Source organism: Puma concolor, chromosome B4, assembly GCF_028749965.1.
Source record: "Puma concolor isolate L17-30 chromosome B4, mPumCon1.1.hap2, whole genome shotgun sequence".
Lineage (NCBI taxonomy): Eukaryota > Metazoa > Chordata > Mammalia > Carnivora > Felidae > Puma > Puma concolor.
In genome coordinates, this window is record NC_141673.1 from 45,606,682 (window position 1) to 45,626,937 (window position 20,256).

The 20,256-nt window shown below is 37.0% G+C and overlaps 1 protein-coding gene across 1 annotated transcript in view; it reads right to left on the reverse strand.

The window, feature by feature from the left end:
• TRHDE (thyrotropin releasing hormone degrading enzyme) overlaps positions 1-20,256 on the reverse strand; it is a 396,068-nt gene that overhangs the window by 151,852 nt on the left and 223,960 nt on the right. Inside the window, exon 6 of the mRNA XM_025926745.2 lies at positions 11,409-11,546. Coding sequence (XP_025782530.2) covers positions 11,409-11,546 — 138 coding nt within the window. The remainder of the gene's footprint in view (positions 1-11,408; positions 11,547-20,256) is intronic.

The following is a 20,256-nucleotide window of genomic DNA, read 5'->3' on the forward strand; positions in this document are numbered from 1 at the left end:
ACCCCTATAATACACCACTACATCAAAAAGTTATTTAAAGTATAATGAAATTGCTATGAAGGAAGAATAACAAAAAACAGAAGTGGGAATAATTTCAATAATTATTAAGGAAATAATTACAAGACATGATAAGCCAATGAAGCACTGATGCAATGAGAGGTTGACTGTTGGCAGAGGTTAATGCTGTTTGGTAACAGGGATCTTCAGGGAGGAACACAGAAAAGTAGCAGCAAAACGTTTCTATTAAGTATTACATACTACCACACAAAAAATAAATTCTATATATTACAGCTCTAGTCACTACAATCTTTTCTAAAATGTCTCAATCTATCATATTGCTTTTAATATTATTTTAATCTCTTCCACACCTACAGGAATATTCTTTATAAAGTACAATTTTAATTATGTTATTCCTCTGCTTGATATTCTTCATTGGTTTCTCTTGACCTGCTGGATAAAGTTCAAACTTTTTAGTATCACATAAGAGGTCCTCCAAGTTCTTACCTGCTCATCTCCTCAGCCTGCCTATTACCCTAAACCCTCACTATTCTATAACCATGTTGAACCTGATGTTCCACTCAATCAAGGAACATCGGGGTGCTCCTTTCCTAAACCTCCTCTACAGAATGGTCCTTGTTTGCCTTTTTGTCACTCCCCTTCCCTTTCCCCCTGCAACTATATATTGTACATATGTCTATCATAACACCTAAGACTCTGAGGTTGGCATCCATTACTTTTTCCTACATATCCTTTTGTTTTAATGTGGTCTATCTCTCCTGCCAAAGGATGAGCTCATGACCCATGCTAGCTAGTTAGAATATTCATAGGAATTTTCTTCCCTTGGACATAGGGATTGGTCAGTGGTGATCTATTACCTAATCAGAAAAAAATTATAACCCTTTGTGGAAATAGAGATTCCGTTGTGATGAAATAAGTTTGCTCTTTCTCTGGGCTTCTTAGGATCACAAAGTTGAGGACCCTATCAGCCTAGATTTCTTTGGGGTCACCCCTCTAGAATAATTCAGAAATTAAGTCAGATACAGGTGAGAGCCAAGAAGCTGATGACATTGTTAAAATACGTGGAGCCAACCATTCTTAAAGCTATGACTACATCTCATACTTGACAGATTTTTAGTCAATGAATTCCTTTTTATCCCTAAATATGGTTTGAGTTAGTTGTCCACATTTAAAATGGATATATTGCTATTAATACTCATATGTTATTACACTGGCTTATTTATATCCTGTCTCTCCTTTATGTCTTATTGATCATTTCCCTAGTACTCAGCACACAGTGCCTGGAATATAAGCAGAAGCTTATCAAATTACTTTGGAATGAATGTTCTAGCCAAACTTGTTGGTAAAAATATGGTAATGGTTAAGAACAATGGCTCTGGAACTTGAGTTCCTGGGAAACATATCCTTAGATTGCCCACAAGTCAATGTCCTCATCTTTAAAATGAGAATCATGAAAACAACACCCCCCCATAAGGAGATTATGAGAATTCGATGAGTTAATAGATATAAAGACTTTGGCACAGTGCCTGGCCCCAAGTAAGCATGCAACAAATACTAGCAGCTAACCTTATTTATAGCTTGTAAAATTATCTCTGTTACCTGTCATACATCCCCGAATGACATGATTTACCTATTCCATCTATAAAGTTAAATTGGTTATTTCATGTTGTCCATCTACAAACTTACCTGATAGGAAGAACCTGAGAAAAGCCAAATCAGAGAACTAGTCTAAGACATGAAGTGTACATCAAGGCCTGATATAGAGATTCTCAAAATGAAGTCCCTGAGATTTCTACCAAATTCTTTTTTTTTAATTTTTTTTTAACGTTTATTTATTTTTGAGACAGAGAGAGACAGAGCATGAATGCGGGAGGGTCAAAGAGAGGGAGACACAGAATCTGAAACAGGCTCCAGGCTCTGAGCTGTCAGCACAGAGCCTGACGCGGGGCTCGAACTCACGGACCGCGAGATCATGACCTGAGCTGAAGTCGGACGCTTCACCGACTGAGCCACCCAGGCGCCCCGATTTCTACCAAATTCTAATCTTTATTTTTCCACATTTACATTTGAAGATTATTTTTCAGATATCCCACTATTTTTCACTACATTTTTAGAGTTTGATTTTAGCATAATGTGGGTGAATCCAAACAATAAGGGCCCATCAAGAAAGCAAGATGAACAAGTAGACAGAAAATCAATATGGATAGAACAGATTTGAACAACTCTATCAACCAACTTTACCTAACATTTATAAAATATTCCAGTCAACGACGGTGGAATACACATTCTTTTGAAGTGCATATGGTACATTTACCAACAGACACCGAATCCTGGGCCATAAAACAAGCCTTGATAACTAAGAAAATTCAAGTCATACAGAATATGTTTTACTGATCACAGTAGAATTAAATAAGAAATAAAGAACAGAAACTATTTCTGGAAAATCTTCAAATACATGTAAACTAAATAACACACTTTAAATAACCCATGGGGCAACTAACAAATCAAATAGGAAATTAGAAAGTATCTTAAAGTGAATGAAAATGAAACCTCCATGTATCAAAATCTGAGGCATCCATTAGCTAGAGAAAATTCATGGGATAAACATCTGAATTAGAATAGAAAAAAAAAGGCCTTCAATTAATGACCTAAACTTGAACCTAAAGAAACCAGAAAAAAGAGGGGTGCCTGGGTGGCTCATTCCGTCAAGCGTCTGACTTCAGCTCAGGTCATGATCTCACGGTTTGTGGGTTCAAGCCCATGTTGGGCTCTGCACTGAAAGCTCAGAGCCAGGAGCCTCTTTCAGATTTTGTGTCTCCCTCTCTCTCGGCCCTTCCCATGCTCGTGCTGTCTCCCTCTCTCTCTCAAAAATAAATAAACATTTTAATAAAAGGAAGAAAGAAGAAAATAGTAATAATTAGGAAATCTATAACATAGAAAGTAAGAGTAAGAATCAATTAAGCCAAAAGCTGAACTTTTGAAAATAAAATGTATAAACTTCTAGCTATACTAATCAGAACAGTAAGAATAAGACAAAAATTAACAATATCTGGAGTTAGAGAGGTGATATTATTAAAGACTCTCTGGTTATTAAAAGGATAATGAGAGAAAATATCATATACAACTTGATGCCAATAAATGAAACTTCTTAGATAAAATGAGCCAAATCCTTGAAAAGATACAAACTACAAAGCTTAGTCAAGAAGCATAAATAGGGGCACCTGGGTGGCTCAGTCAGTTGGGCAGCCTACTTCGGCTCAGTTGTGATCTCACAGCTGGTGAGTTCCAGCCCCATGTCAGGCTCTGTGCTCACAGCTCAGAGCCTGGATCCTGCTTCGAATTCTGTGTCTTCCTCTCTCTCTGCCCCTCCCTCACTCACGCTCTGTCTCTCTCTTTCTCAAAAATAAATAAACATTAAAAAAAATTTTTTTAAAGAAGCGTAAATAACCCGAATCTGCTAATATTATCAAAATTAAGTTACTAGCTAAAAATCTTCCCATGAAGGAATTCCAGGCCCAGATTGCTGTACTGGTAAATTCTACCACATATTTAACAAACAAAACAAAACAAAACAAAAAGAATATAATTCTACATAAATTCTCCCAGAAAATTGAAAAGAAGGCAATAGTTTCCCTTTATGAGGCTAGCATTATAGTGATAACAAAACCAGAAAAAGATGTTACAGGGAAACAAAATTATACACTGATACCTGTCATGAACATAGATGCAAAATTTGTAAACATTTTGTTAGTAAATTGAATTCAACAATATATTTTTAAAAATACATTATGACCAAATGATATTTGTCCCAGGAATGCAATGATAGTCTAACATTAAAACTCACTCAACATAATTCATCATATTAACAAATTAAAAACTAAAATAAGGGGTGCCTGGGTGGCTCAGTCAGTTCAGCGTCCGACTTTGGCTCAGGTCATGATCTCACGGTCGGTGAGTTCGAGCCCAGCGTTGGGCTCTGTGCTGACAGCTCAGAGCCTGGAGCCTGCTTCGGATTCTGTGTCCCCCTCTCTCTCTGCCCCCCCCCACTCAGGCTCTGTCTCTCTCTGTCTCAGAAATAAATAAACATTAAAAATAATTTAAAAATAAAATAAAATAAAAATGACCATCTTGATGGGGAAAAGGCATTTGATGCAATCAGCATCAATTTTGGATTAAAACTCTCAGCAATTCAGGAATACAATGCAATTTCTTCAACCTGATAAAGAGTATTTATAAAACTTTAGAGGAAACATCATATCTAATGGTGAAAGACTGAATGCATTGCTCCTAATATCAGGAACAATACAAGGATGTCTGCTCTCATTGCTTCTATTTAACATTGCACAAGGTAAACATACAAATATCAATTGTATTTCTATATAGAGCAAAAAAAGCAGAAATGGGAATTAAAACGAATATCAATTACAATAGCCTATAGATGTGAAATACTTAGAAACAAATCCAAAAATAGATATAAAAGATCTATTCACTGAAAACTACACTACTGAGAAAAAACAAAGAGAACCTAAATGAATGGAAAGGTATACTGTGTTCATGGGTCACTTGGTATTGCTAAGGTGTCAGTTCTCCCAAATTGCCTTATAAATGCAATGCAATCCCTGCAATTTCCAGAGAGTTTTTATAGAAATTGAAAAACTCATTCTAAAATTCACATGGAAATTCAAAGTATCAAGAATAGTCAAAAGACCTTCAAAAATGTAGAAGAAAGAGATTAACAACCTTAATTCAAAGTTTATCATAAAACTGTGGTAATCAAGGTTGTATGGTATTGGCACCAACATAGACAAACATATTCTTGAGAGAACAAAATAAATAGTCCAGAAATAGACCCATGCATCTATAGTTCACTGACTTTTAACCAATGTGAAATGGCAATTCAGTGTGAAAACACTAGGGCTTTTAAGAAATATTTCTTCAAAAATTAAGTATCTCTACGCAAAAAAAGAAAAAGAAAAATATTTGATTCAAACTTCACACCAATACAAAAATAAGCTGAAAATAGGTTATAGATCTAAATATAAACCTAAAACTATACAACTTATAGAGGAAAAAAAAAGGAAAAACTTTCCTGACCTTGAGTTAGTCAAAGATCTTTAAAATATTACACTGATGGGGCGCCTGGGTGGCTTAGTTGGTTAAGCATCCAACTTCAACTCAGGTCATGATCTCACGGTTTGTGGGAGAGACCTGAGTCGGGCTCTGTGCTGACAGCTCAGAGCCTGGAGCCTGCTTAGGATTCTGTGTCTCCTTGTCTCTCTGTCCCTCCCCCACTTGCAGTCTGCCTCTCTCTCTCTCTCAAAAATAAATAAACGTAAAATTTTAAAAAATTTAAATATTACACTGATAATACCATCAATTGAAGAAAAACATGATAAAGTATACTTAATCAAAACTAAAATCTTTAGTTTTCAGAAAGATGCTATTATAAACATAAGGGTCAGGTGACAAACTGGGAAAAATAGTATTTGCGTATCATATATCTTATATCTGTGTTCAAAGTATATGAAGAATCCCCAAAACTTAATAATAAGAAAACAAACAATCAAATTTTAAAAAAATGGGCAAAGGATTTGAACTAACCTTTCACTAATGAAGGTATAGGAGGAAGAATATCAAATGAAAAACTTGTCAACATCAATAGCTGTTAGGGAAACATAATTTACAACTACAGTGAGATAACATTACAATATCTAAAATTAAAAGAATTGATTATACCATGTTTGTATTGGTGAAGATGTGGAGAAAGCAGAAGTTTGATACATGTTTGGAGGGAATATACTATGTTTCAATGGTACAACTATATTGGAAAACAATTCAGCAGTCTTAAAACATTGAACATACCTACCATATCACATGGACATTCCACCTTTAGGTATTTACCCAAGAGAAACAAAAGTGAATATACATACAAGATTGGCACACAAATGTTCATAGCAGCTTTATTTGTAACAGCCCCAAACTATAAACAACCCAAATATTCAAGAGAATGAAGAAATTGTACTATATCCATGTATTCTACAACATGAATATATCTCAAAATCATTATGTTGAATGAAAGAAAGCAGACCAAAAAAGAGTACATACATATTATTTCATCTATATAAAACTCTAGAAATGCAATTTAATCTGTAGTGAAAAAGTTGATCAATGGAGTAGAGAGGAGAGATGGAAAAGTGATTACAAAGAGGCACAAGAAAATATTTGATGGATATGTTCAGTAACTGGGTCGTAGTGATGCTTTCACTGTATACATATGTCAGAACATATCAAATTGTACTTTTTAACATGTACAGTTTATTGTATTTCAATTATACCTTAGTATAGTTGTTAAATTTTTTTCTTGTGAAATCTTCTTTGAAAAACAGCATATCTATCATCACTTAAAAACACACAGGAAAACAGAATTTTCAGTGGTAATAGCACTGAAAGATACATAGCATAAAGATACATAGCATAAAGATACATAGATAGGAAGACAAGCCCCTAGCTAACATCATACTAAGTGGTGAAAGGTTAAAAGCCTTTCCTCCAAGATCAGGAAAAGACAAGGATGCCCACTCTCACCATTTCTATCCAAAATAGAACTAGAAATACTAGCCATTGCCATAGCAACTAAGCAAGAACAAGAAATACAAGATATCCAAATCAGAAAAGGAAGAAGTAAAATTATTTCTCTGTGTAGATGATATCTCATATATAGAAACCCCTAAAGATTCCCCCAAAAGCTGTTCCAACTAATACATTAATTCAGTAAATTTGCAAGATCCAAATTTTACATACACAAATCACTTGTATTTCTACACACTAACACTGAACTATCTAAAAGAGAAATTTAAAAAGCAATCCTAGGGGCGCCTGGGTGGCACAGTCGGTGGTTAAGCGTCCGACTTCAGCCAGGTCACGATCTCGCGGTCCGTGAGTTCGAGCCCCGCGTCGGGCTCTGGGCTGGTGGCTCAGAGCCTGGAGCCTGTTTCCGATTCTGTGTCTCCCTCTCTCTCTGCCCCTCCCCCGTTCAAGCTCTGTCTCTCTCTGTCCCAAAAATAAATAAAAACGTTGAAAAAAAAATTTTAAAAAGCAATCCTATGCTATTTACAGTAGCATCAAAGGCCATAAAAACTTAGGAATACAGTTAACCAATTAGGTGAAAGACTTGTACACTAAGAACCATAAGACATTGATGAAAGAGATTGAAGACAGAAATAAATGAAAAGATACCCTGTGATCTTGGATTGGAAGAATTAATACTGTGAGAATCTCCATACTAGTCAAAGTGTTGTACAGATGCAGTGTAATCGTTATCAAAGTTCCAATGGCATTTTTCACAGAAAACAAAACAAAACAAAACAAAACTATCTTGTAGACCCCAGATAGCCAAAACAATCCTGAGAGAGAACAAAGCTGGAGGACTCTCACTTTCTGATTCAAGCTATATTACACAAAGCTATAGTGATCAAAACCATATGATAATGGCAAAACAAAAACAAAAACAGCTACATAGAACTAGTAGAGCAGAAAGAACAGAGAGTCAAGATATAAATCCAATCACATGTGGTCAACTAATTTGTGACAAGATCACTAAGAACACACAATGAGGAAATGACAGTCTCTTTAACAAATGGTCTTGGGAAAACTGGATATCCCTATGCAAAATAATCAAATTGGACCCCTATCTTATACCACTCACAAAAATCAACTAAAAATGGATCAAGGATTCCAATGTAAGACCTGAAACCATAAAACTCCTAGAAGAAATCATGAGAGAAAAATCCTTAGCATTAATTTTAGCAATGAATTCTTAGATAAGACACCAAAAGCACAGGCAACAGAAACAAAATAAACAAATGAGACTATATCAAACTAAAAGCTTTGGCACAAAAAAGGAAACATTGAAAAGGCAAACCTACAAAAGGCAAAAAATTGAAAAGGCAACCTACAAAATGGAAGAAAATATTTGCAAAATATATAATTATAAAATATAAAAACATACACAAAACCATAAAGAACTCCTACAAAAAAAAATCCCAACAAATGGTCTAATTAAAAATGGGCGAAGGGGGGCGCCTGGGTGGCTCAGTCGGTTAAGCGTCCGACTTCAGCTCAGGTCACGATCTCGCGGTCCGTGGGTTCAAGCCCCGCGATGGGCTCTGGGCTGATGGCTCGGAGCCTGGAGCCTGCTTCCGATTCTGTGTCTCCCTCTCTCTCTGCCCCTCCCCCATCCATGCTCTGTCTCTCTCTGTCTCAAAAATAAATAAAGGTTAAAAAAAATTTAAAAAAAAATGGGCGAAGGACCTGAATAAATATTTTCTCCAAAGATATCCAATTTGGCCAAATGGTCCATATCAAAAGGTGTTCAATATCACCATTTATCAGGGAAATACATATGAAAACCACAAAGAGACACTAAATAACTGTCAAAATGGCTACTTTCAAAAAGATAAGGGGCGCCTGGGTAGCTCATTTCGTTGGGCGTTGGGTGTCTGACTTCGGCTCAGGTCATGATCTTATGGCTTATGGGTTTGAGCTCCATGTTGGGCTCTGTGCTGACAGCTCAGAGCCTAGAGCCTGTTTCAGATTCTGTGTCTCCCTCTCTCTCTGCCCCTCCCACACTCGTACTCTGTGTGTGTGTGTGTGTGTGTGTTTGTGTGTGTGTGTGTGTGTGTGTGTGTCTCAAAAAATGAATAAATATTTTAAAAATTAAAAAAAAAAAAAAAGATAAGACATAGGGGGCACCTGGCTGGCTCATTTGGTGAGCCTGTGAGCAACTCTTGATCTCAGAGTTTTGAGTTCAAGCCCTATGTTGGGCATGAGGTTACTTTAAAAAAAAAAAAAGATAAGAAATAACAAATGCTAGCAAGGACAAGGAGAAAAGATAACCCTTACACAGTGGTGGTGGGAATGTAAACTGGTATAAACATGATGGAAAACAATATGGAAGTTTCTCAGGAAATTAAAAATAGAATTACCATAAGATCTAGCAATATATCTCTTGGGTATACATCCAAAGGAAATGAAATCAGTATCTCAAAGAGATATCTGCATGTCCATGTTCCTTTCAGCTTTAATTCACAATAGCCAAGATACAGAAATAATATAAATGTCTTCCAATGGATAAATAAAGAAAATGTTACATATTTTAAATGTGATATATGTTACATATATATATGTATATATGTACATATATATACATGATTCAGCCATTAAAAAAAGAGAGAAATCCTGCCATTTGCAACCACACTGATAAACATGGAGGGCATTATGCTAAGTAAAAAAAGCCAGATAGAATGGTAAATGCTATAAGGTATTACTTATTTGTGAAATCTTAGGGGAAAAAAAAGGCCGATTTCATAGAAACAGAGAATAGAATGGTGGTAGACAAGGGCTCAGGGAAGGAGGGAATGGGGTGATGTGGGTCAAAGGGTACAAATTTTCAGTTATAATAAATTCTCATGATCTAATGTATGGCATGGTTGCTATAGTTAATAGCATAATACCATATACTTGAAAGTTGCTGAGAGTATATCTTTGGCATTCTCACCACATACACAAACAGGAAAAAGAGTTAACCATGTGAGGTGGTAGATATGTTCGTAATCTTAATCATGGTAATCATTCCATAATGTACATTTATATCGAAACCTCACACCCTGCGCTTTAAATATATACAATTACTTTTGTCAATTATTCCTCAACAAAGTTAAAAAAAAAAAAAAGATACGTGGCTAGAGGCAAGTCAGCCAGTACCCTTTATGATGGTGTTCTTAAACACTGTGGCACAGTCTGCTCATCTCTCACCTTTATAGGTTGGCAAGACTCTGTACCAAACTGTGGAAAGGGTAAAATAATAATCATTATATATATTTTTTCCTACTGTTTTGATTCTTAAACTTCTTAAAAACATTTCAAATTCTCAAATATATGGAATCTGGAATAGATGTCATCTATGTATAAATACATCTAAATGTATTTAACCAAGATAATATTTTCTTGATCGTTATTAATGTGGAAGTAAAATTGGCATTTACACATAGTTTTAGAGAATCGGTAGCAGGTAGAAATTAAGTCCAGACAAGTCTCCAAACTCATCTCAAGCCATCTTAATAATATTTTTCTATGTTTTCTAACTCACAGCCCATTTCCATATGCCAAGAAGAAGGGAAGAATCGTATCTTCTGCACTATATTTTAGGAATAAATACAGTTGAAAAAACTGAATGTACATCCAACAAAATATGGCCCCCAAAACCTCATATATAAAAATTAATATATATTCTAAATTTTGATATTTTACATAAATACATTAATATATATTTCAAAAACGGTTCTATACTTCTGCTTATTTTTCCAAATCATCAAAAACCCCTTTATAGCCAATGAAATGATCAGTGACTTGAAAAAACATTTTCTAACACAATTTTATCTTTACATATTATAGCATATAATATTAACTAATAATCATTGAGCTAGTAATTTCCTGAGGGCAAAACAGAATATCCAAATTAATGTACAAATCATCTGATTTGATCATCTGGTCAATCACTATATGACTTCTAGTTGTAAATAGGAATATTTCAGGAAAAATATTAACAACAGTTTTTAAAATTTTTAAACATTATTGAATCAATAAACTATGTGGAAATCCCAGTAAATGCAATTCAATCTACACCAAAGATGAACTAGACTTTAACACTATCTTAACAATTACTAAGTGGCTACTGAGTATTAAACAGAGATGTACATGCTCATGTTAAATTAGAACTAAGGGATAGAGATAAAAGGAAAAATTTTAATCCACGTTAACGATGGGAAAAAGTTCAAAGTCTATCTTATTTCTGTGTCGAGTCATTGGTCCAAAATCTTTGTCAGTCATAGTCTAGCCTTTAAAATTTCATTTATCATGATTATTATCCAAGAAAGATGTTTAATTCCCTAAATTTCCTTAAATAATGTTTATAAAATGCCTATGTCACTGCCTACACCGATTTGCATCAGCCAACCCAAAATAAGCAACTATTTAAGGAGCTCTGATGACAAATAATTTGTCACTATATAGGTCAGCTCTCTTGTTAGTAATAATAAAAACTGACATTTACACAACACCATTTGTACAGAAATTTCATATTGAGTCTCCAAACATTTATTCATTAATACTTCCAACATTTCTATGCACTATTTGGCAAACATTCATCTCCATTTCACTGATTTATAAAGCAAAACCCTAACTCATAAAATGACATGAACCTAGTTACTCCATTTTCTACCTCAGTCCATTTCTATCTGCCAGGAAGAAGAGAAGAATAAATCTAGCATGAAATAGTTTGGCTACCTCGGGAGATATCCAATTCGTGGCATTTGGGTCTTATCTATTCCCACCTTTTTATAGGCGATCCAGTCAAACACCCTGTCAATATCTGTTGCCTGTAGCACTTCCTGTGATACTGGATGGGAACTGGCCAAGCCGTCAAGCAGCATCACTTCATGCAGAACATCCGTCAGAAACCTCTGTTTTTCCTGCAATACAGTAGATGTGGCAATATCATAGGTGATTCATGGTTATGACAGAATGTGTGTGACAACATGAACAGAACGTGTGTTACTTAACAGACGATGTTCATCAGCCTACATGGTAAGACTGAACTTCAAAGAGAACCCAGTGAATAAAATGCCTCTTCAATTACTCTAAAATGAGAGTGGTTGATTTGAGCACAACGTGAAACAAAATCAATGGGCTACAATGGGCCCTAAATAGATTAAAAAACAATGGACTGTTCCTTAACAGGGGTTAAAGCAAATTCAGACAGTGGGCACATAAATGAAATAGACTAAGCTTGTTTATGTGTTCTACAGGATGAAGACTGCAGTTTCAGTCCCAAATAACCTTTTTAGTGAAGTTCAATATAAGAATAATAACTAAATCTCAGGGTTCCAGTGCTATTTTGCTATTTACACCGTTTATTTGTAGAACCATCTGAGCAACACACACTCTCTCTCTCTCATCCTCCCACTTTTCCTTCCCCAAACCTGCCCTCCCATGTAATTTTCACTCTAACACACTCACCTACACACACACACACCACCACCACCACCACCACCACCACCACCACCACCACCACATTTATTCTGTGAAAGAATTTCAGGAAACCACAACAAATAACAAAAGGCATATTGACATAAACTATATTCATAGACATGAATGTGAATTCAGGATAATGAACATAAAGTGGAGATCAATAGGTATTAACAACCCATTACTATAAAGTGGTGAAAACAAAGAAAATCGTAAGATTTCTATTCGGTGTGATGTTGAGGCCTTTGTATTTGCTCTGATAAAAGCTGATTTGTTATATTAGAAATAAACTGTAAAGGAAAAGTACTTCTCTGTTGCTTTTGTTTTAAGAAGCTTGCTTTAGAGAAACAGCTTGGGTTTTGTTAACAAAAATGCTGGCAGCTATTAGTTCTCCTGGCCTCCTGCCTTCACTGAGGGAGGAGGGAGAAAAAAAGAAATTGGAAGCGATAACAAGGCTAAATAGCCCCCAGATAGCTGGGACCTGAGGAGTATCATTACAGATATTAAAGACTGCAACACTTAAATTGCTATAGCTAATTCTGAACTCACTCCTGGAGCCTCCTACTTTGAGCCGGCAGATGAACCGCATGTTATTTCTGAGTGAGTCGTAATGTCAAGCTGAGATTACACCAATCTTAGATTTAAAAAAAAAATAGAAATGGAGAATAAATATGATTAAAAAAAGGAATAGTTAACTAGGCATATATGTGTGTGCTCTTTAAATCTGCTTCTAAAGAAGCATCTTAGTTCATCATTTGTTCAATGATTTAGTATATTTAATCAATAATTTAATTAATTCTCCAGCCAACTACATACTATAAGGTTTATTTCTAATAGCTTATTTTTATAGTCTGTGGACCATAGATCTAATTTCTTCAGCCCTTTTTTGGTCTGAGATTTTCTCGTCAATGGTCTATACTCCATCAAACTGAATTGGGACTGAACTGCTCCCAGAGGTCTGCTTCAGCCCCCAAGAGCCAATGGTGAGAAGTTCAAATTTACAATGAATTGACAATATGACATAAACTGATACTGTATTTCTTCTCAAATGAAGTGCCTAATTCAAGACAAAATTAAGGAGAGTGAAGTTGGGCTTTATGATTTACAATTTTAATGGAGTTCCTGGGTAGCTCAGTCAGTTAGGCGTCCCACTTCACTCAGGTCATGATCTCGTGGTGAGTTTGAGCCCCGCGATGGGCTCTGTGCTGACAGCTCAGAGCCTGGAGCCTGCTTCGTTCGGATTCTGTGTCCCCCTCTCTCTCTCTGCCCCTCCCCTGTTGACACTCTCTCTCTCTCTCTCTCTCAAATAAATTTTTAAAAATTTTAATATAAAATTTTAAAATAAAATGATTGGTAGTTTATTTTAGAACCCTATAAAATAAAGATAAGATCTCAGACAAAAGGCCTAGATTGAGAGAGTAAGAGGAAATCATGTATTTCCAAAATAAAAATGTTAATGTTACTTTTAAGCAGGTATGCAATCTTGTTACTCTTACTCAATTTAAAAACACACATTAAAACTATTTGATATTGGAATTAATGGGTGGGATCATGGAATATATCACTATACCTCAACTTCACTGATGAACACTTTTATTTATAAGAAATACCAGTTGAAGATATGATTTCCATTCTGAAGAAAAAATATACAACTCTTTAAATAGTGGTTGCCCACTCCATTATGGAACTCAAACATCTGATCGAAACCATAGTGTAAAATGAACTTAAAATAGTGTTTTATCTGAATCCTAATTTATACTATTCAGCACCAATAAACATATATTGATCAATATGAAAATTCAGTATACATATCTTCTTTGGCTAGCAATATGATTTTAAATGATATAAAGCAATTAATTACAAATAGTTATAAATTAATTACAAATAATGATATAAAGCAAGTAATTAGTAAAGTGAAACCTAAGGTAAATTTCTAAAACGAAACTCTCTTATTTAAGGAAATACAAGTTATACGTAATATGTTGCTTCACGCTTCTGGAGAAAAACAAAAACAAACCTTTGCCTCCTCAGTAGAATTTCAAGAAACAGTGTTTAAATTTAACAATGTTGAATCGTTAGCAAAAGGTTCATTTTCTACATTGTTGGAGAGAATGATATTGTATAACTGAGGGAAAAAAAAGACATTAAAGGAGATTAAAAGGGAGGAGAAAAAAATAAAAAAGAAAAGCTTGGCAGACGAACACTCACTAAACTTGGAAGAGAGAACACCTTAAACTGAGGAAGAGAAAAGAAAATTCTAGCCAGAGGCAAATCCAATTTAACAAAACTACAAAGAGTTTCCAGGAGAGATGGTGCTAATTTCTTTATAAAAACTTGTGTCACTTTAAAATTAAAAAATGATCTTAGCTTGTCAGTCCCCTGCTGGGGTGCTCTCCCCCCATGCTCAACAACAATAATGATAACAGTAACGATCACAAAGTATTGATTAATTGCCTACTGCCAACCTGAGACCATTAAAATTTCAAAATAAAGTTAAAGAAATCCTGGCTCTAATATGAGATAAGAGATCAAACAAAATAGTTGGATTCTGTGAACAAAATAGTGGTTTTCTCTTACAGACTAGAAATGCCAAAGGAAATTTGAAGGAAAAAAATTACTGTAAAATGGAATTATTTATGCAAAGTTTAATGGAAGAAGTAGAATTTGTCTGATCCTTGAAGGAGTTTTAAAATTGTGTGTGTGTGTGTGTGTGTGTGGAGAGAATAGTATATTTATGGTGCATATTTAACAGATAGCTTTTATTCTAGTTCATATATTAAGGTCACCATGACAAACTAATTTACCACTTTCAAAAAGCAGCACAATAAGGTAAAACATGAAACTATAAAATCTGTGTAAATGAGTTTAATGTTAATAATAAGAATAAATCCTATCAGTCTAATATAGACCCTTCTTGGAGTTTTTACATGTCTACATTTAAACAGTTCAAATAAGGTCATTACAAAATACCACAGGGGAAGATGGCGGTGTAGGAGGACGCTGGGCTCACCGCGCGTCCTGCTGATCACTTAGATTCCACCTACACCTGCCTAAATAACCCAGAAAACCACCAGAGGATTAGCAGAACGGAGTCGCCGGAGCCAAGCGCAGACAAGAGGCCCACGGAAGAGGGTAGGAAGGGCGGCGAGGCGGTGCGCGCTCCACGGACTGGCGGGAGGGAGCCGGGGCGGAGGGGCGGCTCGCCGGCCAAGCAGAGCCCCCGAGTCTGGCTTGCAAAAAGCGGAGGGGCCTGACGGACTGTGTTCCGACAGCAAGCGCGACTTAGCGTCTGGGAAGTCATAAGTTAACAGGTCTGCTCAGAAAGCGGGAAGGCTGGAGGACAAAGGGAAGGAGAGCTGCTGAGCCCCCGGACGACAGAGCTCAGTTTGGTGGGGAACAAAGGCGCTCGCCAGCGCCATCTTCCCCGCCCATCCCCCAGCCAAAATCCCAAAGAGAACCAGTTCCTGCCAGGGAACTTGCTCGCTCCGCGCAAACACCCAACTCTGCGCTTCTGCGGAGCCAAACCTCCGGCAGCGGATCTGACTCCCTCCTGCTGCCACAGGGCCCCTCCTGAAGTGGATCACCTAAGGAGAAGCAAGCTAAGCCTGCCCCTCCTGCCCCTGTGCACCTTGCCTACCCACCCCAGCTAAGACGCCAGATCCCCAGCACCACAAGCCTGGCAGTGTGCAAGTAGCCCAGACGGACCACCCCACCCCACAGTGAATCCCGCCCCTAGGAGAGGGGAAGAGAAGGCACGCACCAGTCTGACTGTGGCCCCAGCGGTGGGCTGGTAGCAGACATCAGGTCTGACTGCGGCTCCGCCCACCAACTCCAGTTATACACCACAGCACAGGGGAAGTGCCCTGCAGGTCCTCACCACGCCAGGGACTATCCAAAATGACCAAGCGGAAGAATTCCCCTCAGAAGAATCTCCAGGAAATAACAACAGCTAATGAGCTGATCAAAAAGGATTTAAATAATATAACAGAAAGTGAATTTAGAATAATAGTCATAAAATTAATCGCTGGGCTTGAAAACAGTATAGCTGACAGCAGAGAATCTCTTGCTACAGAGATCAAGGGACTAAGGAACAGTCACGAGGAGCTGAAAAACGCTTTAAACGAAATGCATAACAAAATGGAAACCACCACGGCTCGGATTGAAGAGGCAGAGGAGAGAATAGGTGAACTAGAAGATAAAGTTATGGAAAAAGAGGAAGCTGAGAAAAAGAGGGATAAAAAAATCCAGGAATATGAGGGGAAAATTAGAGAACTAAGTGATACACTAAAAAGAAATAATATACGCATCATTGGTATCCCAGAGGAGGAAGAGAGAGGGAAAGGTGCTGAAGGGGTACTTGAAGAAATAATAGCTGAGAACTTCCCTGAACTAGGGAAGGAAAAAGGCATTGAAATCCAAGAGGCACAGAGAACTCCCTTCAGACGTAACTTGAATCGATCTTCTGCACGACATATCATAGTGAAACTGGCAAAATACAAGGATAAAGAGAAAATTCTGAAAGCAGCAAGGGGTAAACGTGCCCTCACATATAAAGGGAGACCTATAAGACTCGTGACTGATCTCTCTTTTGAAACTTGGCAGGCCAGAAAGAATTGGCACGAGATTTTCAGTGTGCTAGACAGAAAAAATATGCAGCCGAGAATCCTTTATCCAGCAAGTCTGTCATTTAGAATAGAAGGAGAGATAAAGGTCTTCCCAAACAAACAAAAACTGAAGGAATTTGTCACCACTAAACCAGCCCTACAAGAGATCCTAAGGGGGACCCTGTGAGACAAAGTACCAGAGACATCACTACAAGCATAAAACATACAGACATCACAATGACTCTAAACCCGTATCTTTCTATAATAACACTGAATGTAAATGGATTAAATGCGCCAACCAAAAGACATAGGGTATCAGAATGGATAAAAAAACAAGACCCATCTATTTGCTGTCTACAAGAGACTCATTTTAGACCTGAGGACACCTTTAGATTGAGAGTGAGGGGATGGAGAACTATTTATCATGCTACTGGAAGCCAAAAGAAAGCTGGAGTAGCCATCCTTATATCAGACAAACTAGACTTTAAATTAAAGGCTGTAACAAGAGATGAAGAAGGACATTATATAATAGTGACAGGGTCTATCCATCAGGAAGAGCTAACAATTATAAATGTCTATGCGCCGAATACCGGAGCGCCCAAATATATAAAACAATTACTCATAAACACAAGCAACCTTATTGATAAGAATGTGGTAATTGCAGGGGACTTTAACACCCCACTTACAGAAATGGATAGATCATCTAGACACACGATCAATAAAGAAACAAGGGCCCTGAATGAGACATTGGATCAGATGGACTTGACAGATATATTTAGAACTCTGCATCCCAAAGCAACAGAATATACTTTCTTCTCGAGTGCACATGGAACATTCTCCAAGATAGATCATATACTGGGTCACAAAACAGCCCTTCATAAGTTTACAAGAATTGAAATCATACCATGCATACTTTCAGACCACAACGCTATGAAGCTTGAAATCAACCACAGAAAAAAGTCTGGAAAACCTCCAAAAGCATGGAGGTTAAAGAACACCCTACTAACGAATGAGTGGGTCAACCAGGCAATTAGAGAAGAAATTAAAAAATATATGGAAACAAACGAAAATGAAAATACAACAATCCAAACGCTTTGGGACGCAGCAAAGGCAGTCCTGAGAGGAAAATACATTGCAATCCAGGCCTATCTCAAGAAACTAGAAAAATCCCAAATACAAAATCTAACAGCACACCTAAAGGAAATAGAAGCAGAACAGCAAAGGCAGCCTAAACCCAGCAGAAGAAGAGAAATAATAAAGATCAGAGCAGAAATAAACAATATAGAATCTAAAAAAACTGTAGAGCAGATCAATGAAACCAAGAGTTGGTTTTTTGAAAAAATAAACAAAATTGACAAACCTCTAGCCAGGCTTCTCAAAAAGAAAAGGGAGATGACCCAAATAGATAAAATCATGAATGAAAATGGAATTATTACAACCAATCCCTCAGAGATACAAACAATTATCAGGGAATACTATGAAAAATTATATGCCAACAAATTGGACAACCTAGAAGAAATGGACAAATTCCTGAACACCCACACTCTTCCAAAACTCAATCAGGAGGAAATAGAAAGCTTGAACAGACCCATAACCAGCGAAGAAATTGAATCGGTTATCAAAAATCTCCCAACAAATAAGAGTCCAGGACCAGATGGCTTCCCAGGGGAGTTCTACCAGACGTTTAAAGCAGAGATAATACCTATCCTTCTCAAGCTATTCCAAGAAATAGAAAGGGAAGGAAAACTTCCAGACTCATTCTATGAAGCCAGTATTACTTTGATTCCTAAACCAGACAGAGACCCAGTAAAAAAAGAGAACTACAGGCCAATATCCCTGATGAATATGGATGCAAAAATTCTCAATAAGATACTAGCAAATCGAATTCAACGGCATATAAAAAGAATTATTCACCATGATCAAGTGGGATTCATTCCTGGGATGCAGGGCTGGTTCAACATTCGCAAATCAATCAACGTGATACATCACATTAACAAAAAAAAAGAGAAGAACCATATGATCCTGTCAATCGATGCAGAAAAGGCCTTTGACAAAATCCAGCACCCTTTCTTAATAAAAACTCTTGAGAAAGTCGGGATAGAAGGAACATACTTAAAGATCATAAAAGCCATTTATGAAAAGCCCACAGCTAACATCATCCTCAACGGGGAAAAACTGAGAGCTTTTTCCCTGAGATCAGGAACACGACAGGGATGCCCACTCTCACCGCTGTTGTTTAACATAGTGCTGGAAGTTCTAGCATCAGCAATCAGACAACAAAAGGAAATCAAAGGCGTCAAAATTGGCAAAGATGAAGTCAAGCTTTCGCTCTTTGCAGATGACATGATATTATATATGGAAAATCCGATAGACTCCACCAAAAGTCTGCTAGAACTGATACATGAATTCAGCAAAGTTGCAGGATACAAAATCAATGTACAGAAATCAGTTGCATTCTTATACACTAACAATGAAGCAACAGAAAGACAAATCAAGAAACTGATCCCATTCACAATTGCACCAAGAAGCATAAAATACCTAGGAATCAATCTAACCAAAGATGTAAAGGATCTGTATGCTGAAAACTATAGAAAGCTTATGAAGGTAATTGAAGAAGATTTAAAGAAATGGAAAGACATTCCCTGCTCATGGATTGGAAGAATAAATATTGTCAAAATGTCAATACTACCCAAAGCTATCTACACATTCAATGCAATCCCAATCAAAATTGCACCAGCATTCTTCTCGAAACTAGAACAAGCAATCCTAAAATTCATATGGAACCACAAAAGGCCCCGAATAGCCAAAGTAATTTTGAAGAAGAAGACCAAAGCAGGAGGCATCACAATCCCAGACTTTAGCCTCTACTACAAAGCTGTCATCATCAAGACAGCATGGTATTGGCACCAAAACAGACACATAGACCAATGGAATAGAATAGAAACCCCGGAACTAGACCCACAAACGTACGGCCAACTCATCTTTGACAAAGCAGGAAAGAACATCCAATGGAAAAAAGACAGTCTCTTTAACAAATGGTGCTGGGAGAACTGGACAGCAACATGCAGAAGGTTGAAACTAGACCACTTTCTCACACCATTCACAAAAATAAACTCAAAATGGATAAAGGACCTGAATGTGAGACAGGAAACCATCAAAACCTTAGAGGAGAAAGCAGGAAAAGACCTCTCTGACCTCAGCCGTAGCAATCTCTTACTCGACACATCCCCAAAGGCAAGGGAATTAAAAGCAAAAGTGAATTCCTGGGACCTTATGAAGATAAAAAGCTTCTGCACAGCAAAGGAAACAACCAACAAAACTAAAAGGCAACCAACGGAATGGGAAAAGATATTTGCAAATGACATATCGGACAAAGGGCTAGTATCCAAAATCTATAAAGAGCTCACCAAACTCCACACCCGAAAAGCAAATAACCCAGTGAAGAAATGGGCAGAAAACATGAATAGACACTTCTCTAAAGAAGACATCCGGATGGCCAACAGGCACATGAAAAGATGTTCAGCGTCGCTCCTTATCAGGGAAATACAAA